The 25,296-nt window shown below is 40.9% G+C and overlaps 1 protein-coding gene and 1 pseudogene across 1 annotated transcript; both read left to right on the top strand.

Moving 5' to 3' along the window:
* Positions 1–1,833: 1,833 nt before the first annotated feature.
* On the top strand, positions 1,834–9,022 carry tmx1 (thioredoxin-related transmembrane protein 1). The gene is made up of 8 exons (XM_061697232.1): positions 1,834–2,071; positions 2,792–2,907; positions 2,982–3,027; positions 3,352–3,480; positions 4,317–4,362; positions 5,033–5,134; positions 5,217–5,283; positions 6,318–9,022. The coding sequence occupies exons 1-8, from the start codon at positions 1,905–1,907 to the stop codon at positions 6,560–6,562; spliced, it is 918 nt and encodes a 305-aa protein (XP_061553216.1). The 5' UTR covers positions 1,834–1,904; the 3' UTR covers positions 6,563–9,022.
* A 4,469-nt stretch (positions 9,023–13,491) lies between these two features.
* Positions 13,492–14,785, top strand: LOC133413031 (dynein regulatory complex subunit 4-like; annotated as a pseudogene).
* Positions 14,786–25,296: the final 10,511 nt, after the last annotated feature.

Raw genomic sequence — 25,296 nt, 5'->3', positions numbered from 1 at the left:
GGAGTCCGCCAGACGTTCCCAGCAGACCCTCACAATACGTTTGGGCCTGCCACGTCGGACCGGCATCTTCCCCCGCCATCGGCGCCGACTCACCACCAGGTGGTGATCGGTTGACAGCTCCGCCCCTCTCTTCACCCGAGCGTCCGAGACGTGCGGCCGCTCGTCCGATGACACGACCACAAAGTCGATCGTCGAACTGCGACCTAGGGTGTCCTGGTGCCAAGTGCACGTGTGGACACCCTTATGCTTGAACATGGTGTTCGTTATGGACAATCCGTGACGAGCGCAGAAGTCCAATAACAGAACACCGCTCGGGTTCTGATCGGGGGGGCCCTTCCTCCCGATCACGCCCTTCCAGGTCTCACTGTCATTGCCCACGTGAGCAATGAAGTCCCCCAACAGAACAATGGAGTCCCCAGCGGGAGCGCTCTCCAGCACCCCCTCCAAGGACTCCAAAAAGGGTGGGTACTCTGAACTGCTGTTTGGCGCATAGGCACAAACAACAGTCAGGACCCGTCCCCCCCACCCGAAGGCGGAGGGAGGCTACCCTCTCGTCCACCGGGGCGAACGCCAACGTACGGGCGCCGAGCCGGGGGGCAATAAGTATACCCGCACCTGCTCGGCGCCTCTCGCCGTGGGCAACTCCAGAGTGGAAGAGAGTCCAACCCCTCTCGAGAGGACTGGTACCAGAGCCCAAGCTGTGTGTGGAGGCGAGTCCGACTATATCTAGTCGGAACTTCTCCACCACACACACCGGCTCGGGCTCCTTCCCTGCCAGAGAGGTGACATTCCACGTCCCTAGAGCCAGCTTCTGTAGCCGGGGATCGGATCGCCAATATACATATAGCCGTCTGTCTTCTAATTCGCTCAACACCTCCTAAATCAGTGCAACACTGTGCCAACTCCCATTTTCAAGATGGCCGCACCCATGAAACCAGCCTTCACCTCGTGCAAAAACAACCCACAATATGCATGTTACGATCACTTATTTCAGGCAAAAGTTGTTGATAAAAGTGCAAGTAATATGATTCAAAATGAATATCCAATATGATCCAAGTCCCAAAGCATTATATTCGGTCTGAAAAAAAAGCCGCAATTTCTGTAATAACAAATATCTAGAACTAATCGTTGCTATATAAATCACCAAGACATAAATCCCCGAGATTTTATTGCAGCCATTAAACTAAATCACTCCCCTGCAAAATGATGAAAATGAAGTTAACCCCTTCTCAGTTGTGACGATTTCATGCCAAAAGATCAATACCACCACCTGCTGGTCAAATGTTACAATTGTTCGTGTGTTGTTATTAAGAAACTAACTTGGAAATAAACACTTTATTTACATTTGGGTGTATGTATATTAAAATGCATTTAAAACATGCATTTAAAATCATTTAAAACCAAAAGTTACAGCTGCAGAGTTTTAATGAGGAACTCACGTGTGTTGTAGAAGTGTCTCGAAGGTGCGTTCAAATCATACAGGACAAATGATGAACAAGAGGTTTGCGTACGTCAAAGTAAAACAACTGTGTGATGACGCTGACTAATTGACATAAAAAATTAGACAAAACAAGACTTCGGCGTATTATGTAGACTTTTGAGCTATGGCTCTTTTGAACAACGACTTTAATCGGTCGTAGTGTGTTCTCCTATGACGACTTGGGCCTTTTGAACTGACAGGAAACGACTTCAATATGACAATTTCGGCACGAGCGCTAATAATTGCGAATTAAGGCGTATTCGTTTCCTGTATTGTCCGTTTCAATATTTTCGTCGAATCTTTGTTGAATTAAATGCACTCGGATCTGACCGGAACGTGATGAAAGGCAAGTGGGCGGAGTTGCCATCAAACGTGTCATTACGGTAGTACATCCCTCGCTAGCTTAGCGGGTGAGAGAGCCACCATGTTCCCCTCGATTTCGGCTCAAAAACACCCTTCGCTGATATGTTATCTCCTCCTAACCGTGTGCCTCGCGTCCTTGCCGGCTACCGGGGCCAAGAAGGACAGCCTCCGAGAAGTCACCGACGGCAACTGGGAGGACATCTTGACCGGGGAGTGGATGATTGAATTGTAAGTAGCTTCGCTAAACCAGCAAGCTAGCCACATGGAGGGCGTTTTGTCGTCGCACCTTTTTGTCATTTTAAAGCCACAATTGTTAATTTATACGCCCCTTTGCCACTCGTAATGTAACGTTATTGTAGAATGTTTGATAGTTGTATTTGTAAGCTATATTGGTTTCGCCAACTGGCCGGCTAATCACATGCATTTAGCAGGCAATGTGTTTTCCCTTCATGTCACGGTGCGTTAGCGGTTAGCTCGTATGTCTGGCAGTTGTGAGATTCTGGGTTCGAATCCCGCTCCCGTTAACGACACGGTCTTAATACGTGTAACGTAACGTCGCTTTATGTTTGAAAACGACTGCCAGTCATCACCAAAATTAATGTGGACATCGCTCCTCTTGTAAATTTCAACCTGAAAATATCAACGCCCATAACTTCAACTTTAGTGCACTTTAAGCTTTTTCCTGTTCAAATGCGCTCAACCTTTCGATATAATTGAAAAAAAAATTAACGGCACTTAATGTCCGACAACTGTGGTCAATCGTCACCAAGATGTATGCGGGTATTTTTACTCATTCCCATTTCCACCTGTGAAAATATCAAAACGATAATGCCAATTTTGTTTGCCTCTCCAAAGGTGCTTAACGGCGACCTAAATGAGGACAAGCTATAGAAAATTCAGAACTTTTTTTTCCTTTTCTTTTTCTTCTTTTTTATCACACTCCCACAGCTACGCGCCATGGTGTCCGGCCTGCCAGCAGCTACAACCGGTGTGGAATGAGTTCGCTGACTGGGGGGAGGACATGGGCGTCAACATAGCCAAGGTGGATGTGACGGAGCAACCAGGTAGGGAGCCCCACAAAAAGTACAAAGTGCTTTTCTTAGTGAGTCTTAACCTTGCTCTCCTTCTCACATGAAAGGTCTTAGCGGGAGATTCATCATTACATCACTTCCGACCATTTACCAGTAAGTTGTCCAGTGGTGTTTGGCTACATCATGTCTCTTTTTGTTTTAAGGAGACATATGCTCCCCCGCCCCCTAAGACTTGTTTCATGTGCACAAAAGGCTTACTTATTTCTCTCGGCCGGCAGGCACTAGAGAGACCCAACTACTGGTATTTGTAAACAAATATTAAAAAGTACATTTTCCATAATTTGTCCCCTTTAATTTTTCCTTTTTTTTTTTTTTTTTAAAAGTTACTACCATACCGAATTAGAATGAAAATATGAAGCAGCGATCAACGTGTATCATTAGCATTTTCGGTGTATTGTTTTTTGTTGCACTATCCAGTTGCAAGGACGGTGTCTTCCGCAAGTACCAGGGCGCACGCACCAAAGACGAGTTCCTCAGCTTCGTGGACGAGAAGAAGTGGATTGCGGTGGAGCCGGTCTCATCTTGGTTCGCGCCCTCGTCTTTTCTGTGAGTTGCCAGTGATGCCTGTCTGTGCTTTCCGTGATGTCACTTGATTTCCTGTGTGTGCGTGTGATTAAAAAAGAGATTTAAAACTACTCACACTGACAGAAGCGTCATGGACTGTGCAGAGGAAAAACCATTTGGGGAGCAATACTGTTTATAGTTTCTAACAAGTATATTCACTCTAGAATCATAAAACGTTTTATTAACCATATGGTAAGGGCTAGGTGCTATGGCCATGAAATAAAATGTCATTTATTAAAAAAAATGTTTGGGGGGGGGGGGGACACAAAAGTAAAATTTTCGGTTTCTTATTGACTCAACTTTGCAAGAGAGGGGAATTTTCAAGTACTAAAACATGCAAAAAAGGATTAACTGATGAATTTAGATTAACACCATAAATGTATGCAGGATATAAGAAACAATGAGTAAAGTTGCTGGCAAAACATTATTTATGCATGATTAAAAATGTTTAGGTCCAGACTAAGAATGACATCCTGGGTTTTGTTCTAGATTAGGACATTAGCAAAATGCAGTTTTTGTTGTCTTTTTTTTTGTTTGTTTCTTTTTGTGTGTGTGCATTTATTATGCTAGTTATCATGTTGTGCATTCTGGCTGTTTGTTTTATTCTGCATTTCTTGTATTGTTGTTTGTTTGAATGTGTCATTTTGCAATGTTTTAAAAAAAATAAATCAGCCACCCCCCCCGTTTTGTAAAGGGCTAAATCTGCTGATGAAATTGACCGTCCGATTAATCGGTTGGGCCCAAGCACGAAGTAAAATCACTTACTAAAAAAAACTCCTTTCAATGGTGTGACATCTTGTTTGTGTCATCTTTTGCAGAATGAACTCCATGTCTGCTCTCTTCAAGCTCTCCATGTTCATCCGGGTAAGTTTTGTCCATACGTGTTTCGCTCTAGAAAAGTTCTTTTAACTTAACATTCGACTAAGTGGGGCAGAAGTTAAGTGTCATTTTCAAGTGATTTTTTTGTTACCAGTCTGATCTTTCGAAATAAATAATCATAGAGGCTATCCATCACTTGCTGGGAAATGTTAAATTTTACACCCACATAATGGAAAGGTCAAGCAATAAAATGAGCAAAATTAGAGGAGATCTTCGAATGACCCTTGGAAAATTGGGAAAAATGACATTTAAAATTGCATCTTTAAACCAAAATGGCAGACTTCCTGTGTCTTTTGGGGTTGGTCTACCAATGGTAGACATGGCTTCCAAATTTCATGCTGCCAAGTGAAACTGCCTTTACGGGCTGAACTTTCAAGAAGTTTGTTCAAGTTGTGGAGCTGAGTTAATAATGTTTGTGTTTTATGGCGATTCATCAAACTTCATCGCCTTGCCCCGTCCACACACAGGGGACGAAAACTCTAATCCGTCGCAATTTAGCGTTGCACATCTGTCTAGTAAAAGTGGTTCACGTTTGTATTCAAAATTCTAGAGGACGCTAGCAAGCCAAAATGGCTGCTTCAGACATGCTTACCAAATTCCAATTTGCTCATCCACAAAAGCATATGCAAACATGTTGCAATTGATTTTCTCCCAGCGTTGCCATAACTACATGACAGAGCAACTGGGCATTCCCGTGTGGGGCTCGTACGTCATCTTCGGCCTGGCCACGCTCTTCTCCGGACTCGTTCTCGGACTGGTGAGCAAAAGCGGAACTTTTTCCCTATCATTTGTGAAGTAGCATAATTACATATTTGTTATTGTTTGTGTTTGTTTTTCAGCTGCTGGTGTTTATCGCCGACTTTGTCTTCCCGTCGCGGCGATTGTCCTCACCAGACTACTACCAGAGTAAGTTTTCATACATATTGAACAAGAGGCTATACCCTAAATTATTATTTTTTTTTTTTTTCAATCAAAAACTGTAATTCTTTATAAAGACCAAATATTTTGCTGTCACATGATAGGATTTAAATGTGGCGGTTGCTTAAATCAGATTTTTTTTTTTTTTTTTTAAACTCATGATTTATAAAGGCTTTATAACAGCTTTCTTAACCAGTGCAGTATAGTGCTACAGTGGGTGTAAGTCTACACACCCCTGTCAAATTCTGTTTTTTTAATACAAGCAAAATAACACCAAGATAAATCATTTACACACTTTTTCCCACCATTAATGTGATCTATAACCTATGCCGTGTAATTGAATAAAATACATATTTTTGACAGGGGAGGAATATATAAATATCTGAGATAATGTGGTTGCCCAAGTGTGGACACCTGCTTATACCTGGGTATGTTCAGAATTAACAGTCACATTCAAACTCATGCTAAATGGCAGTCAGCACACACCTGCCACCATTTTGAAGCGCCTCTTAACCCCAAATAAAGTTCAGGTGTTCTAGTAGGCTTTTCCTGGCATTTGTGTAGTCACATCTTGCAGCATGAGCTTCCACAGCATGCGAAAGGGATCTCATTGTTCAGCATCAGGCTTTGGGGTTGGTTCTTTTCAGCTGCAACTGGGGCCGTAGTGAAGGTGGGGGGAATTATGAACTGTTCCAAAAAGCTGTTGTTTATTTTTACTTCCCCTCTCAAAAAGATGTCAAACAATTTTTTTTTTTTCAATTCAGTTGTCCAGGTTATCGGTCACATTAATGGTGTAAAATGTTTAGAAATGATTTTTTATATCCACTGTTACTTCAGCAGCCTGGGTGGAAACCTCATCCCAGTTTAGGCCCTTCAGACTTATTATTCCAAAACGGCATGGAATTTGACTCTGGCCGCCAGCTAAGGCAGCAAACTTAGTGGGGCTTAATTTGAAATGCGAGCCCTATTTTGGCGTTGTAAAAGCGTCAGTGCAACTCCTCATTGTTGTCGCTGACGCACAGAGAAACAAACGGCGGACCAGGCCCGGCTTCTCCAGCAGCAACAGGAGGAGGAGGAGCACGAGGCCGACGGCGAAGAGGACGACGACGAAGAGGAGGAGGAAGACGACGAGGCGTGGAGGACGCGGCAAGCCCGCAGGGCCTCCCCCGAGGGCCGGCACGAGCCCAAAGGACAGGCCGTGAGGAAGAGGGTGGTGGCCAGACGCAAAGAGGAGGATGAGGATGAGGAAGAGGAAGAAGACACCTAGAGAGATGGCATCGAGCGTCACATCATCTCTTGTTGAGTGGGAGGAACCTCCCACTTCTAACCACGTTTACAACGCGCCTGTCTTCCTCTTCGGGCCCCATGGCGGCTTCACCTGGGAACAAAACTTGACAGTTGGGAGGTTTGTGGAGCTGTTGGGAGTTTGCGGTGTACTTTTTTCAGCTATGCATTCTTCTTTTTTGTTTTTAAAAGAGTTTTTTTGTTTTTTGTTTTTTAAAATAACTTTCATTTTGTGTACGTAAATGTCATATGTCCCTGTAATAGTGTTTGATGGCCCATAAGTGCAATGCCCCCCCCCCCCCCCCCCCCCCACCCCTGGTTAAGGGTTGCAAAATTCTGGGAATTTTTTTTAAAGATGGAAAGTATAGGAAATTTATGAAAATAAAGGGGAGGAAAAATTAATTTTTTAGCGACACGAGGCACTAGCCACCACCCAGCTCGAGAGCTAACGGACTTTGGCCTAGTAATAAAAACTAACTTGCAGTTGCGCCACATATCCACTGATGCAAATGATGGCGCTACAGTGGAAATGATCTGGATATTTTAACAGTAATTTTCCACCCTTTTGCAACCTTAGCTGAGGCGCATTTTATTTTACAATAATCTCACAGCACACCATCAGACAAAAATGTCACAAACAGTATATACAAGTTCATCTCAATAAATTAGAATGGTGTCAAAATCATTTTGGTAGTTCACTTCCAAAAGTGAAACTCATATTTCATGTTTTTTTTTTAACTCCATAATTTTGGTGATTATAGCTTACAGAAAATGAAAAGTCAACATTCACCATCTCTAGAAACCAGAATATTATGTGTAAAAAAAACAATGAAAATGATTTTTTAATACAGAATTTTAAAAAGTATTTTCCCAAGTGTTTAATGAATCTATATAATGTATGAGTACCGAATAAATGGATTTTTCTACCATATTCTAGTTTATTGAGATATCCCCGCAATGACTGACCTCGTCTCAATTTACTCAAATTTACTGGCAACACCTGTATACAATTGTATTTTCTGCCATTTAGTGTCTGTTACTGTAATTGCTGGAATACATTAATGGAAAAACCAAACCTTTTGTGGTATTGCTTAATACGAATTATAACCTTTTGGACCAATTAAGGGGAATTGGCCAATTTTTCGCGGTACACCTGATGACAGTGTTGTGGCACAGTAGTTGAGAGTCACTCCATTACTGTGCTAAAAAGCGGCGCTACTGTGTTAAAATGAGTGCTGAGTCGCACTAAATTTACACACACAAAGTAGGATTAGGATCAGAGCCAGTGTCACTCCAGATTTACAATCCACTGTACTGTAAACATGTCACAGCTCATCTTTTATTTATTTTCTTAAAACACAGTGCAACCTCTAAAGTGAAACATTTTCTTCATAGAAACTCATGTAAAGTCAATTCATCAGTTACACAGTCAAACCCCATGACACCTTCATGAACTATAATGTAAAGGGAGTTAATAGGCTCTGGAGTCAAACCCTGGCTACTAACTTGTGCTTTTAGCTACATTAGCTTACAGCATCGTTAGCATATCAGTCATACACAAATGTCCACACACACGCATTAGCATATATGATTTTAGCAGTTACACGTGTATAGTTACACTCGAATATAGAGTGCAACTAACATGAAGCCAAATGTCTTCAACCCCTTTGACGTCCTGGCACAGCCTTCTCTTGGTCAGCAGCTATGCTTTCGGCTATATTAGCATTTAGCATCATTCGCAATTGCATTACAGTATTTAGTATATTCATTCACACGGGCGTAAAAATAAGTTGAGTGCTGTCAAATAATTTGAAAAACAATTAGAAAAAAAAACAACTACACGCCTATAAAGACGACGGCCCTGATCGAGAGGCTTCTCTGGTCATAAATCGTCATGCTTTCGGCTACATTAGCATGTAGCATTGTTAGCACTAGTATCACGTTCCTCTTTCCAGTGTCGTAGCAAAAACTATTTCTGGTTATGGTGACACACAACACTTTGGAGGGTCAGCTGTATTTCGCCCCCCCCCCCCCCCCCCCAAGTGCAAAAAATATTTGCACGCGTGCACTTTTATCAGCGACGCCAGCATGTTGTTGAGAAACGAGTAGAAAAGTCACATCTTCAGTTTATAAAAAGATTTCTAATTGATGTAAATTAGTGTAACATAAATATCATCATCATCTCTTGATTTTTTTCCCTTTTTTTTTACCAAAAAAAACAGCAGAATGCGTGTGATTGTTTCTAGAATTATTTAAACGTTTCATTTTCTTGTTTTGTTTTAAAGTGTTTTTATTTTATTTTTTAATATATATATAAACATATAATAATTTGGGTGGTCGTTGAAAAGGTGATATTTCTTTGATGTGACATGTAACCTAACCCCTATTTCAGCTGTGTTACATTCACCACGTGTCACTTGTTTGGACATTTTCTTTGAATAAATCCGAATTAACTTTGAAAACAAGCAAAACTTTTTTCTTTTTCTTTTTTTAAATGTGTTTTCACATTAAAGGAGTATAAATGGGAAAAACATAAATCTGTGTATTAACTAAGATGACTGGTAGTTATACAAATATGGTATAATAGTAGTTCTGAAGGCTGATTAGTTTGTACAGCAGTAAGGTATTTATTCCAGTAGATGTCACTTTCTGAACTCTTTTTTTTTTTTTTTTTTTTTTTTTTTTCCCCATTATGTCAGTGCAACAGGATGAAGTGTTTTATCTTTATTGCTTTTCCTGACATGACATTTAAAATGGAATTTTAAGTCAAACTTGGACCATGTACTGATGCTGACCAACCGGGCACTTTATTAGGTACACATGCACAATTTAATTGGAAAGTAAAGTTTCATTTGAATGACATTATAATATGTGGAATATTTTATTCCATATTTCTATATTATAGATTAACATCACGTTTTTATTTATTTATTTATTTAGGCTTTTTAGTGATCCCACCACAGAAGGGCACCTTTGGTGGTAAAAAGATAAATCGTGCAATGATGGCAAAAGAACAGGAAATGGAATTCATCACAACTCATAACATAGCATTCCAAGTGCAGTTTGGATGATTTTTTGATTTGATTTGATTGGATTGATTTTTTTAAATATGCGTATATGTTACTGGTTCCTGGGTAACACAAAGTCCGGCAGCCGAGCGCCCGTTTCCCCGGAGTCGGCGTGGTTTGTTGTGGCGCTCGGCACCTGACCCCAAACTCGCATCTGGTCCTGGCTCAGTCGAAAGACACATGCATAGACATTCTGAGTTTGAACATATTTGTGCTTGTCTGGGAGCGGGTGTGCGTTTGGACATCGGAATTCAACAAAGACGGGGACACCAGGGAAAGGGAGGGAGAGTTTGTTTTGTGCTCAAAATATGCTCAAAACCAAACTGAAAAACGTAATTGTTCAATTGTTGTAATTGTGCGTGACTCATTTTCTTAGTGATTTAGTAGTTGTGTGAGTTATTGACTGAGTTACTAAGTGATGGTGTTTGTTTTTTAGTGAATGGGTGGATTTATTTATTTAGTGGATTATTGAGTGAGGTAACTGTAGAGTTGGTGAGTGAGTTAGTGATTAAGTTATATAGTAAGGTAGTTATTCAGTGATTGGAATAATTATTTAGCAAGTGGTTTAAGTTATTAAGTTATCCAGTGATTGCGTAACTTATTTAGTGAGTGAGTTCCTGAGTAGTTGAGCTCTCTAGTGAGTGAGTTATTGAGGTACATGTAGAATGAATTAGTGAGTGAGTGATTGGGTTAGTTAATGAGTTATTGAGTGAGTTAATTGTAGTTAGTGAGTAAATGAGTCTGTTATTTAGTGAGTTAGTTCTCCAGTGATTGTGTTAGTTGTGTAGTGGTTGAGTTAGTGAGTGTGTGAACTATGTGTAATTTAATTGTAGCGTGAGTTAATGAGTGGGTGAGTTAGATTGTGTTAGTTTTGTAGTGATTGAGTTAGTGAGTGTGTGAACTATGTGTAATTTAATTGTAGAGTGAGTTAATGAGTGAGTGAGTTATTCAATGATTGCATTATTTATTGTGTGAGTGCGTGTGAGCTATTTAGTGAGTTAGTTAATGAGCGAGATAATTGTGGCGTGAGCTGAGTGATTAAATAATTGAGTTAGTTGAATGAGTGAAATGGATCAAAAGTTGAAAAACAAAATTGCAGTTATGTTGTGTGTTTGTTACTTTACTATTAGGTTACTTCCTGTTCATGGAGGAATGGATTGTGATTCTGCGGCAGGGAATACCACCATAGTGACTCTAATGTTAAAGATTCAGTATCATTTTTTTATTCTGGGTCGCGGCGAAATGCTTTTATCGTGTAACTCAAATGACCAAATGGCAGAATTTCTCTGACAAAAGTGAACATAAAAAAAAAAAAAAAAGACTTCACACATGATGATAGTTTGTATTCCAAGTTTGGTATGACTTTCAAACTGAGGTCAGGAGGCGTTTGAATGGAGCCCAGTCGCATTGTTTGGATTTCACGCTCGACATGCCGACACATTCCCAAATGTTCATCCCGCTGAATGGAGGGCAGGTCCCAACTTGTGTGTGCGAGCTCACCTGTGGTCACACTTCAAACGAACACGAACACACACACACACACACACACACACACACACACACACAGTGCTGCTGAGTCAAAATCACTATTTCAAAGCCAAATTTCGGACTTCCTGCGTCTTTTCAGTCAAGCCTACCAAATTCCTTGTTGCTAAGGGAATCTGCTTTCGTGGGCCGATTATTTTTAGTAAATGCTAGAATGGGCTACTGAGCGGAAGTGGGCCCTTCGCATCAACATGGGAGACTTCCTGCGCGTTTTCGGGCATGTCATCCTAATTTTTTGCACGCCTACTCGTAGACATGCCTACCAAATATCTTGTTGAAAAGTGAAACTGGCTTTGTGGAAAGGTTTTTTTTGTGGTTAAAACTCTCAAAGGGACTACCAAGCCTAAATGGCAGACTGTATTTTCAGGTGTTTGAGACTTTTTTTGTGCATCTACTCATGATAGACGTGTCTGCCCAATTTCATGTTGCTAAGTGAAACTGACAGACCACAAGACTTACGCTCTTGGCATCAAATTTTGTCTACTAGAAACTTGTCAAGAATTAATTTATGTTCCTTCTGATACAAGACCCCCAGATTAAAACGCATGTTCCTTGTTCATGTCTTTGGTTGTAAACCCCAAAAACATTTTACACTCCCACAAAAATGATGATGCTACCCGAGTGGCGTATGCGACACAGATGGCTCGGACAGAACCACTGTACATTACGTGCGAGGTCTCAGATGACAGTTACAGCCTCAATGTGTACGAAACCCCAATTTTTGTGTATTCCGGTGAAAATCCATTTATTTAAGGGGTGTCCAACACAACCCATGGGAAGTTATTAGACAAATCTACCTCAACAACAGTTTTACCAGGCAACAAGAAATTTGACAGACATTTCTATGATAACAAGACACAAAAGGTCTCAAGCACCCATGGCCAAAATCGAACAGGAAGTCAATAATTTTGTTTTGAAGCAGCCATTACGGGTGAATTGACAAACACTGACAAGGGAATTTGCCCAGTGAGCCCAAGTAATACACAGTAATTTTTGTTGTCATGCTATAAAATGTTTTAGGTTCATAGCTTCTTAGTGTGGGGAAGATGGCTAACTAGCCACACTGCTCAAACTAGCGGTTCAGCATGTTTTTTGGCTTGATTGTACTTTTATAAAACCCGTTTTATTTCTTGACATTCTCTTTTTTTTGTTTTATGCTTTATACAATACAGTACATTGCTATTTTTCTTTATTCAAAGTTAATTGGGGTCTGGGAAGGAATGAGATTTCAATACATTTTGCCAGGGAACATTTATTTGATATGAGTACATTGAATTACGGTTTAATTAAATTAAACTCCTAAATTAAGGTCCCACTGCAAGTGGGCAAAAAAACAATGCTGGCTTTGGTAGAATTTTGGTCTAATTTGAATCTTTAGGTAGGATACTTGCCAGTAATGATCCAACCAAGCTAGCTAGCAACCTTTAGTTAGCCTAGTTTCATTTTTCTGGAGCTTGTGGCTTATGTTTGGACTTTCTCAGGGATGAAATAAGAGCCTTTGTGGTTTGCTCGATTACGTGAGGACGCAGTTGCGGGTAAGCCTGGAATTATATGGACCGTAGTTACTTCCCAGAGGAGGAAGAGGGTGGATCCAGCAGCGGTGACAATGTCAAACCTCCATCCCGGTTGAAGAAGAAAACGCGTCAACATCCGAAAAACCCAAGCCCGAAAAACCATAATTCTTCTCAGATGTATCAGTGACACTGCGGAATGCGCTAATCTGTTGTGTTAGGTGGAAACAGACAACGAGCCTCGGAGACACTTAATCCTTTTCCAAACGTTCCCCAGTACAAGTTTTAAGTTACAACAAAAGCTTGTTTCCCTGGTGGAATTTTTTTTTTTTTAAACGTACGATTAAGAGTTAAGCAGCAGTGCACAGAGTTCACAGTATGGTGAAATATCAAGGTCCTTGTTACATCACTCATCGCTCTTATAACTAGTGTTTTTTGTTGTTGTTGTTTTTTTTTTTTTATTTGATCAATATTGTCCACTAAATTTACTTTATCTGGCAGTTATGGCGAGACATGCGTTCTCATAATATACATACATTTTCCTTGACAAAAAGTAGTTGAAACATAAGTGTACATGGACCAAGATTGTTGGCGCTTCTCATGTGGGGTTTTCAGTTGTTTCTTTGTTTTACATTTTCCCGAAGTAGCTTTCTTCAGGTTATGGTACTCCAAAACGTCAGGGTTGGGTACATATGGTAAAGGTGAAAAGATGTCATCTATGATGTTTGATGATGCTTGTTGTGTCATCTAAACCAGTCTTCTCTTCAAAGAACGCCTCACTGACAAAGATGACATCACAGTTCCAGTTTCAAAATAGCCAGACGAGCGCATTCTGCAACACCAGAAAATCACATCAAATGCAATCAACCAGTTGTCCTTAAGACACATCCAGGTCTTTTTCTGTAGAGTTTTTAACTGTTTTCCAACATGGCTGGGAAAGGGAAGGGCAAAGGTAAAGGCAAGGTGGTGGAAGTGAATGAAAACATGCCACTGACCGAGATGTCGGAAGATCAGCTGACGGAACGCGTCGCTAAGATCACGGAGGAGCTGGGCCGCATCCAAGAGGAGAAGAAGAGCTTTCAGCTAATGAGGGACCAGGTCAAGGCCTTCTGGGATATCTCTAAGCAGAAGCTGCAGGACGTAAAGGACAAGTTGCGCGAGGGTGGCATCGTGCGTGATGAGGCCAAGATGCGCCACCGGATGAAGGTGGCCAAGTACCAGCAGAAAGTCCGGCACTTGGAGTCAGAGTGCCACACCAACATCTCACAACTGAAGCTAGATGGCGCTGGCTTCTCCACCATCAATGACAACAAACGCTTCGAGATGGAGCAAGGGGCACTGAATGAGATCCGCAGCCTGCAGGTGGACCTTAGTGAGAAAGAGCTCTACAGCCAAAACCATATCGAGCAGCTTAAGTTCGAGCAGGCGTCTAAGCTGGTGGACATCAATGTGCCGCACGACTGGAGGACGGTGGAGCTGGAGGCCAAGCACAACGCCAAGATTCTCCCGATGATCGAGGCATCCGAGAAGAAGCTCGAGGCCGAGATCAACATCCTGGACACCCAAATGCAAATCCGTCTGGAGTCGCTGAAGAAAGAGCACGACGGCGCCTTTCGCTATGCGTTAAAGCGAAGCTGGGAGTTCTACCAAGCCCACAGGGAGGAGATCTCCCTCCTGGAGAAGCAGCTCACCACGCTCATGTGCCAGGGCGTGGTGCGGCAGCTGTCGTCCATCCAGAAGCAGCCGTCGTGCCCGCAGGAGAATCTACAGCAGGACAAGAAAAAGCTGCAGGAGCTCTACAGGCAGTTGGAGAGGCACAACAAAGACAAGGCTCAGCGAGAGGCTAGTGACGCTCGCCTCAGGGTCCTGGAGGAGGAGCTGGAGGAGCTGTCCATCAGGCACGGCACCCTTGTGCAGGAGCTTGAGCGCAAGGAGCTGGAGCACCAGGATCTGTTCAGGAGCCAGGCGACAGGTCTTCTGGACGCCCAGCACCGCAACGGACTGCGGACAAGGCAGCTGCAGCTCAAGCTGCGAGCTGCCGCCGAAACACTGGAGAAGCTGGAGAGGAGCCTCAGCACCTAACGCTGACTCGAGAGACCGCGTTCACCGGCACACCGGGAGGTCTGGACTCCCCCGGCAGACTTGGACCTGGAAAAGCGTGGATGGGGGCATGGAGCTGAAATGTGGAGTGCTATATTTACTGGTCCAGCTACGCTTTCAAGCTTAGCTTGAAAGCTTTCAAACTGACCGAAAGGACGAGTCTGCGGACACAAGCGACGCAGCTCGGAACTTGAGTCATCTTGGGGCGTAGATCTCGCCTCTATCAATGTAGATTGTGCATCAGCTACCAATGCCTGCCTGGTGACGTGTGCCTGGAGGAGGCCTCAGGACAGAGCAGAACTATTACACCTTTACAAAGTTGGGAAGTAAGAAGTACAAATGCTTTGTGATTGCAGTTAAGTCGATTTTGCAGGAGTCTGTACTTTACTCAGGTATTTCGTTTTGTGCACCTACATTTTAAAACAGATCTCTTACTTTCTGCTCTCTACATTGTCAAAATAGGCCCGTTACTTTTTCCAACCTCCACAGACGACAACACAACGTTAAAAAAAAGACGGAAATAGAGAGAGGTCAAGTCAACCGTTGTTGAGACCTTGGACGATTGAGATCTTGGGTACTTTACAAGGCAGGAAAAAAAGGGCGTGGCGTGAAGGAACGTGAAGAACAATGATGCAATAGATTCAAAGAGACAAGCTATTCCCCATCCACGGCCTTATTTATCAGAATTATTTCATGTTGTCGGCGCCAAGAATGATTCGTGATGAATAAAACTTGAGTTGAATCATTACTTCTACTTTTACCAATACTTTTAACAAATCTGTATTTCTGTATTCGTTTAAATATTCTTGCCACCTTCGCCTCTCCACAAAATTGTCAAGGCAAATATAATCTGATTGCATGATGTTGCATCAGCTATGGAATCTCACACTTGTGTGGGTTCTGTGCCTGTGCTACCTGTACGCCTCTGTCGGGTCAGATTTGTGAAAAGCTGTGATGCGACAGTAAAGCTGGAATTTATTAACCTGTACCTTTCACACAGAACCCAACGAAGACTGGATATTACCTCAAGTGTGTGCTTTCTCTCAGAGATGCGGCTTCCTGTAACTAGATAATTAGATAGGAAGTGGCTTTCTTTGGCCTTCTGATTGGCTGCAACAAACATGAATAAAAAGTTTTGCTCTTGTTTTTTTTTTTTTACCAGCCAGTCTGGCACCAAAGGTTTTCAAGGTTGGTAAAACACCCTCCCGCTTGCCCACAAGAAAAGTTTACAACCTTTATCCTGACAACACATCGCTCCCAAAATCCGTGCACGGGTCACAATGCCCGAAGACGGCTCAAGCTAATCTACTTCCTGCTGATTGTCGGAGCCGCTGGCATGGTCGCAGTGATAAAACAAAGCGGAGCCACACTAGAGTGCTGGTAGAAAAATGGTATTATGATTAGGTGTTGGTAAAATGGTGAACTGTTTACAGGAACAACAATAATAATTTTAAACAAAAAACCATTGATTCACCAGTTTTTGCAAGCCTGTATCTGATGGTGAAAATGTACAGTATGTCATTTAAGGGTAAAAAAAAACAAATCTCATCTCATTTAAAAACATACATACCTACATATGGGGACTGGCGCACCAATAAAACACACATAATAAACCTATTAGATCTTGCTACCGTGGTCTTCGGCTAATTAAATGACATGATATGATTGTGTGATCAGCACCTGTGATTAGCACATAAATTGGAATTTTTTTTTTTTTTTTATAGAACAAAAGCCGTATTTGAGAATATAGTCCTAAAAACTGGTGTCTCATGTTACGAGAATGAAGGTGTATTATTTTAAATTTACTTGCTAAAAAATGACTTTCTTCCATCATTGAACTTTGACCTTAATATATAATACTGCAACTTTGTCTTGGAACAACACAACTTCATTGTAAGATTACCAAGGCAAGGCAGCTCCTTGCGAGTGGTCTCATTTTGTATTTGTATTTGTTTGACCGGTTGTCCTGTTTAATAAACAACTGACAGTGCATTGGCGACTGTGGCTCTCCTTGCCCAGATGCGATGGCATGACAGTACCCTAATAAAAAATGTTTCCCCCCACTTCACTCGAATGGCAAAGGATCTGAAGCCCGCTCGTACCCCTAATTTATCATTTAAAAAAAAAAATCGACAGTTGTAACTTAAGACTCTTAAATTTGTGCAATCTCATGGCTGAACCGCTACGTTCTGGAACTGTGCGACACATTACAACAGACCCCGCCTTGGAATGTTGTGCAGAATGAACAGCAGGGTCCTTAAACGCAACCAGATGTTTCTTCCCCATTGAAAGCCTCCTGGTCCTGCGCTAGCCTGACCTGGACCGATCCAACATGCGTCACCATGGGCGAAGCCCAAACCCGGATTTTTAGGCCTTAGCTAAACAGCCCTTCTTCCTGTGCCTCACTGAGGTAACTGTTTCTATTCTGAGGGGCTCTTTATGTCGGATGTTGCCATTTAATTTGGAGGCGATTAATGCTGCGAGCGAACCAAAAACGTTGTCATTTTGAAGACCACTCTTTCTGGTCTGAAGGGGTTCTGGTCTGTGGAACACCCACTCCTTGTAATTTCTAACTGGTCTCTGGACAGATAAACATAAATTCTAAATTATAATACAGTGATGCCTCGAGACACGAGTGACCCGATATATTCAACGTCGTTCGGCCAATTTCTTTTGCTCTGACTTGAGAGCGCAAACTCAAGATACGAGCGCTGTGTGGTGGCAGTGTCAGACGGAATGAATAAATATTATTATTTAAAAAAAAAAAAAAAACAGGATTCAAGCTGTTTATTGCCACTCTCATTTGAAGTTTACTTTCAAACTAAGAAAAACAACCACATGGCTTAGCCTTTAGTCTGCTAGCTTAAGGCTAGTGCTTACATAAGCAATGATTAGCATCTATACATCAATGCTAATTGCCATTATCCCATCTACGGTGTTTCGCATTATATGTTAGCATTAATCTATAAGATGTTTGTTGGACAAAATGATATTGTTTGGTTGAACATAATGTATAAATACACATTGTTTAATTATGTTTTGTTTGTGCCAGTTTTACAATAAACCTCAAATGGGAGTAGCAAATAAACAGCTAAAAGCAAGCACGCTTTTCCTCTTATTTAGAGAACGGTGCAAGCAACAGGCGCTAAGGAATACTTTAAAATGTGTGTTTTAATAAGGTTAAATGTGCTTTATGTGTGTGGGAGGGGTAAAACTGTACAAAAAAAATGATATTGTCTCGCTTCAGCGCATATTTCCACCTATTGCGAGTGGGTCTGGAACATAGCCCCTGCCATAAATGGGGGTTCACTCTGTTTAATGTTCTACATGCTGCATCTGTAATGTAGCATACAGTATAGAGACCATATTGAATGGTCTATCTGTGATTAGCTGGCAACCAGTCCAGGGTGTACGTACTCCAGACCTGGCGAAAGTATGGCCACAGTCCACAGTCTGACCGGCCCTCACAGTTTTTAAGTCAAATATGTGTAACTTTTATTTTCAACGGTTTTACTTTTATTTTGATGTGCACGTATGTGTATATGTATGAAATGTTGTTTTGTTTTTTTAGCCTCGTTGTTGTTTTAGTAGCTCCGAAATTTATTTTTGTTGCTTCAGTTAATTTATTACCAAATTACGTCTTAAATAAATTATTGATGAATGGAAAAAATACTTTATATCGAATATGCATTATTTATTTTGCTTTATTAATTCAGATGCTACAAAAAAATAACCTGTAAAATACAGACACAAAGGACAATCAAAAAGGTGTAATATTTCCTCATTTCTTTATTTTACTATTTCTTAATATTTACAGAAATGTGTGTGAAGTGAACCCCACCAATGGTGATTGACGCTGACCCAAAATGTTATTTAATTGACTACAGATAACCCACAAGATGGCAGCCAAGCACTTTTTTCTATTGGACAAGGCTGACGAAAGAAGCTCCTCCTCTCAGTTCAACACAGTTGATTGGCACCAAAATGGCGCAAAAGCACTATTTTTATGTTAGACATGGCCTAAAAACAAAAACAGCAACTACGTGATTTTTTTTCAGAAAACAACAGAGGATTGGTTCCCCCCAAAAAACAGCGAATAGGCGAATTTGTGAATGGGGAACCACAAATACAGTCTATGGCGGGTCACTGTGCATACTGTATGTCGCCAAAGCTGACGCTGTATATCTGAATTATGCAGCACTCGCATTGGTAGATATCAGATAAGTATCAGATTTGTATCTACATTTGGAGAAGGAGTGATTCCAATCTGCAAATATCCGATTCTGTGCAATTTTTGTGCTTACGCTGCCATGACACATACCCCAATTGTGCCGCTCGAAGCTCGCCGCATAAATTTAGCTTAATAGATACAATACAGCCCATCTTTCATACTGGAAACTGACTGTCGCTCACAAGTTCCTCAGAAGATCTCAGATCAGGTTAATCAATGGAAGAAAAGGTCTTCGGGTCTCTTTCAGGGAATCATTTTGGGGAATTTGAGAAGCCCTCGGGGGGGGGTGAAAGGAGGGTGAGACGCCAAAAGAACAAAGGCAGCGAGTGCAGATTAAAGGCGGCAGACTGTGAAGCGTTGACGTTTAACCGTGCCGGAACTGCAGATGAAGTTGATTTTGGGAGGGTAGTGACAGGTGAAATGACTCCCACGCTGAGACGATAGAAAGCTATCACGTTGAGACGACAACGTGATTGCAAATATCCCCGTATGCGCGGAACATCAAAAAGCAGTGAAAACTGCGTGTGAAATGCATGCCAGGTCGATAGGTGGCGATGTCCCATTATAAAGAAACTGTGCGCTTAAGCGGGGAGCGCGCATACCGACAATCCGGCCATATTTGACCACGTTCCCTCCCTTGCCATCAATGTCCGGAAAAGACAGATTATCGGATGTGAACAATTATCCTGTTTGATAATTCTGTGGTGCAAGGTGTGTCAATGGAGTGATCCTGAGTGATTATCCTGTGGTGTGGATTGGGTAAAAAGTGATTTTTTTTCCCCTTTCCTATCTGTTTGGAAAAGGTTGAGGCCCGACAATCACATGTTAAACCTGTTCTGTATTTACATAAATAAGGTACACAAATACCGACAATCGGGCCAAATTTGAGCATTTTCACTTCCTTGACATCCGATTCAGCAACGGCCCGATTATCGGATACTTCTGAAAGAGGATCCGAGCGATTATCTTGAGGTCTGGGGTGTGTGAAGAATGATTTTTTTATTTTTTTTAATTATTATTCTCCCCAATCGGATTAGAAATGAGTGAGGTCCGACAATCGTAAATGTGAAACCTGTTCAATATTTCAAATGGTGTACACACATACAATCTGGTCAAATATGATCATTTTCCCTCCCTTGCGATCCAAGTCACAAAATTCCCGACCATTTGGTGTGAACAATTACCCTGTCCGATTACGCTCTTGTGTGGGGTTTGTTAAGAATGTTTTTTCCTGCCCGATCTGCTCGAAGCCACCTATTGTAAATGTAAATGCTAAACCTGCTTAATATCTAAAACGGGGAACACACATACCAACAATCGGGCCATCTGCTCTCTCTTTCCTTGTCAACAAAACGGGAGCGCGTGTGAGAATCCGAGGTCAGTGCACACCTGTGAGGGTTTCGACTGGCACAGTTTGTCAGCTTTTTGGACTTTGGACAACAGGGACGAAACCCAAACATGTCTTGGCTGAAGCCAAATATTGAATCTGAGCTTTCAGTCGATAGGATAGCTCAAGGATGTTAATATCGTTTGTTATTGTTCATGTTCGTGGCAAAGATTCACATTTCTCCAGTGCTAAATGGAATGAATGGAAACAATAAGTAAAAAAAAAAAAAAAAAGTTTAGCACTTTAATGTGGTCAGATTTTAAAAAAGGCTGATAAATATAAAATAAATATTTATATTTCTCCATTTTATATATATTTGTTTCAAATGGATGAAATGTTTTTTTATTTACTTGATTAAGTGTTATTAAAGTAGATGCTATTTTATTAATTTCTGATCCAAAAAATATTTCTCCAACTATATTAAAATTGTTTAGTTGACTGAGTCATTTTGTAAGATTTACTTTATTTTATTTTATTTTGTTAATGTTTTTTAAAAATATATATTATTTGTGGCTGAGTAAGATTAATTTCTTCCACTTTACTTTTGATTAATTTTGTACAGCACGGTGGTTGACTGGTTAGAGCATCAGCCTCACAGTTCTGAGGACCCGGGTTCAATCCCCGGCCCCGCCTGTGTGGAGTTTGCATGTTCTCCCCGTGTCTGCGTGGGTTTTCTCCGGGCACTCCGGTTTCCTCCCACATCCCAAAAACATGCATTAATTGGAGACTCTAAATTGCCCGTAGGCATGACTGGTTGTTTGTTTGTATGTGCCCTGCGATTGGCTGGCAACCAGTGCAGGGTGTACCCCGCCTCCTGCCCGATGACAGCTGGGATAGGCTCCAGCACGCCCGCGACCCTCGTGAGGAGAAGCGGCTCAGAAAATGGATGGATGGATCAGAAATGGATAAGTTTGTACATAGTTTTTTTTTAATGATTTATTTGGTAATGCCTTCTATTTCATATATATTTATAGTTTTTGGGTTGACTGATTATTTTGGTATTGAAGTTATTTCATTGCATTTATATACTGGGCTAACTACTAAGGTTTTTATTTGGTTTATTTATCTATTATTTTGAATATTTCCATAATGGTCTTTGCTAATTATCATTATAATAATAAAAATGTGTTGTGATTTTGGTAAAAAAAATAACATTTCCCAATGGTGAACATTTTTTTTTTTTCTGAATGTTGTTTTATTCATTTTTGGGCTTTTTTTTATTCTCTTTTTTTTTGTCAGCAGATTAATTTTGATATTACTGTTTTTAATTCTAATTCAATCAATGCTTGTTGTCTCTACTTGCAGTATGTAAACAACAACACTTGCCTTGCAGCTTGACCCAACATTTTTGGTACTAAAATGTTCCCTCTAAATGACTACATATGACCATTTGGAGTTCACATCCATCCATCCATTGTGTTCCGCTTATCCGAGGTTGGGCCGCGGGGGCAGCAGCCTCAGCAGGGAAGCCCAGACTTCCCTCTCCCCCAGCAAAACTGAAGCGACGCTGCTTATAATGTAAGTCAACTCTGCGGTCAGTCACATATTCAGGGAATGTTTTTCCTGCAGTTCAGGGGGATGGAGCTTTAACAGCAGGGAGGGGCGGCAGGGGGGTGGGGGGGTGGGGTGGGGTGCACGCATGAGATAGCAGAGTGCACTGATGCCTGAATTAACACTCTCAGGTGACGTTCGTACTGCACAGTCAACACTGGCCACGGATGTTAACATTCCACATTGTGGGTAGTGTCGAGGCTTGTAACTTTTTTGACATATCCAATGGTGTTTTGTATTTTCCCCGTCTTGTTGATGAATACAGAGTGAATACCCTCATGCAGACACAAATGAGGAAGTTTAGTTTTGCAACTGCTGTGACTCAGTAAGATGCTGTAACATTAGTCATTTTTTTGCAGGGGATAAAAAAATATGTGCCTCTGACTATTGGGATATTGTCTGTTTACATGTGTTGCTCCAATGTTTGTGTTCAAATATCCCTTCTGTGTTAGCCCATAAATGGTGTTTTCCATAGCGGGGGCATTCTTTGCTTGTTTTTGTTGTAGAACACATTTATCCAATGGTACTTTTTACTTGTTGCTTTTTTAAAAAAAAATGTTTTACTTCATTTTATTTTGGGGGAAACTCAATAATTTGGTAATAAGTTTTTTTGGGGGTAATAAGATTTTTTTTTCTCATTGTCCCATTCATATTTATCCAATGGTATTTTTGTTTTGTTGACTAATTTAATTTGACTTCATTATATTTTTCAGGCAACTGGTTAATTTGTTAAAGGTTTTTTCCCCCATAAACTCATAATTATCCATTGATATTATTTTTTTGCTTGACTAATTATTTAATTTAAGTTCATTGTATCTTTTAGGCAATTGATTAATATAGTACTTTAATGTTTTTTTTCCCACAGACTCATTCATATTATCTAATAGTATTTTCCCTTGTTGACTAATAATTTCATTTGAAATATTTTTCTGGTCAACTGATTAATTTGGTAAAAATGTTTTTTTTTTTTCTTTTCTTGCGGACTTTTTCATATTAATCCAGTCGTATTTTTTTCTCATTAACCTTTATTTTTGGGGTAACTGTGGTGTAAGGTTTTAATTTAATTCTTTTTCTTTATTTTGGCTGACTCATTCAACGCTCAGATTTTGTTTTGTTTTGTTTGTTTGTTTGATTTGTAAATTTCTTGGGGGCCTGGGGCATTTTTGGCCTGCGGATCAGCGACAACAATCGGCGCCGATCCTCGCAACAACAACAGATAATCTCCTCCCCCATCTTTTTACCTTGTGTGATTTATGGCCCCGCTAGCACAAAACAATAAGGTGGCGACCGAGATTTGACGTGCAGGTAAACATCCGCTTTCACCCTAATGGACTCGGGAAGTGCTTCTTGTCAATGACAACAACAAACTGGAGGAGGCCTTTAGTGTGGCGCTCATCACGAGTGGAGGCGTCGTGGTGGGTGGGGGTGTTGCAGCGGGGTTTAAACGTGCCCTTTTGTTTGCAGACGCAGCATCACTGCAACTGCTTGCTCAGGATGATTAATATACTTTCACCTTGACTGCAACACAAACGCGACACCAATGTCGCTCACCCCGTTGGGCGTGTTAAACAGTACGGGCAAATGTGTTGGGACGCCTGCAGAAAGGGAAAGTGCAACAAAGTAGTGCTAGTAAGTCGGGATGTTCGATACCGCTTTTCTTCTCTCTCTCACTCTTGACTACTCACCGATACCGAGTACCGATACTTCAAATACTTTTGATACTGAAAATTTCAATTAATGACAAATTGTGAACGAAGACCTTGCTTTTTTTTCTGACACACATAATGCTTTGCCAATGTGTCAGACCGTTGCAGTGTAGCGCTAACTACTGGTGAGGAGGGCATATTGTTTTTTTTTTTGCCTTAACTATCGGTGGCTGGTGTTTTTTGTTGTTGTTGTATTTTTTTTAACTTATCTTATTTTTTGGGCAACCAACTAATTGTTATGTTTTCTTTGTATATTCATATTCAAACAATACATTTCCTCTGAATAATTATTTAATTCAATTTAATTCAACGTTACATATATTTTCACGGATTTCAGCGAGCATCAAGGGATTAACTTTACGTGAGTTTAAAAGCACCGATGTCCCCCCCCCCCCCACCCTTTAAAAAAAAAAAAAAAACAATCAGTAGAATGTTTACAATCTACAATGTCATTAAAAAAAAAAGGCCCCATTCACTCAATCGCTCAATATGTCCTGCTGATGCTTGGGAGGCACAAAGCACGCGTGAATTTTTCATGTTTTCCTAAAAGGGGCATCAATAGTCACAATGCATTATTTAGCAGCTACAAGCATCTTGAGTTCATCAAAATGCCCCCCCCCCCCTTTAGTGAGCATGCACGCACACACACACGCTCAGAGTGTCTCATTTTCCCTAGCTCATTGCACATAGCGAGCTAATGACAAAAGCTGCTGACTGGCTTTAAATGTTCTCTTTTAAAGGCAGCAGCAGCGAGCCATTGGGCTCAGTCGGCGGGTCGGTCGGCGGGGTGGGAGCAACACTGCGGGAGGCCGCTGCAGAGTGCCTGCATGCGTTCAGATCGACACAGGCAAATTCCACAACTGCACCGAGGTGATGATGACGATAATAATAATATTAATAATAATAATAATGTATAACCTGAATTACCGTTCTCCCATTAGAATTGCAAACGACGACTTGTGTAGCATGTGTTGTGTTTATGCTTTGTGTTACTCTTATTTTTATAATATCTGTTGCCTCGTGATGCATGATTTTATTTGATTTTACATACATAAAAATGAAATACATTTATTTCATTTCATACACATAATTTTAGTATTTGTATGAATTATTCATGTACTTTTTAATTACGATACACATTGATTAAGTACAGATAGCCTTCACGAAAAAAATAAATCAAATTGTTGTTACTATTTTTATTATTTCATATATCATACTTGCCGTTGATGAATTATTTTTATTTCTTGTATTATTTATTTTTAATATTGAAAAACCATTTTCTACTGTTACACACTCAGCTAGTGATGCAATATTTGTTTCACATCTTTATTCTTTTTATTGTTCTATTATTATGGGGATTTGCATTGATTTGATTTATTTATTAAAGCTATTTTATTTGTATTACTATAGACTTTGCCATGATGCAGTATTGAATGAATGAAGGACATCTACTGTATAGGGTTACCATGGCGTATTGTTTTCACCGTACCATCTGGCGACGTTCACTCCTTCACTCCGTCCCCGCCATCACTTTCTTCCTCCTCGCTCACTCGTTCTGTCGTTCCTTTCTTTCATTGAGCAGAAACGAGCTGTTGAGTGTCCAGACGCGACGCACTCA

The sequence above is a fragment of the Phycodurus eques genome, chromosome 14, assembly GCF_024500275.1.
Source record: "Phycodurus eques isolate BA_2022a chromosome 14, UOR_Pequ_1.1, whole genome shotgun sequence".
Classification (NCBI taxonomy): Eukaryota; Metazoa; Chordata; class Actinopteri; order Syngnathiformes; family Syngnathidae; genus Phycodurus; species Phycodurus eques.
The sequence above is the reverse complement of the archived record's forward strand: the minus strand, read 5'-3'. Positions and strand labels throughout refer to the sequence as shown.

Coding starts and splice junctions, on each gene's coding strand:
- tmx1 (XM_061697232.1), top strand. CDS start 1,905: ATGTTCCCCTCGATTTCGGCTCAAAAACACCCTTCGCTGATATGTTAT. Junction 3,028..3,351: donor TCACTTCCGACCATTTACCA/GTAAGTTGTCCA, acceptor TGCACTATCCAG/TTGCAAGGACGGTGTCTTCC. Junction 3,481..4,316: donor TTCGCGCCCTCGTCTTTTCT/GTGAGTTGCCAG, acceptor CATCTTTTGCAG/AATGAACTCCATGTCTGCTC.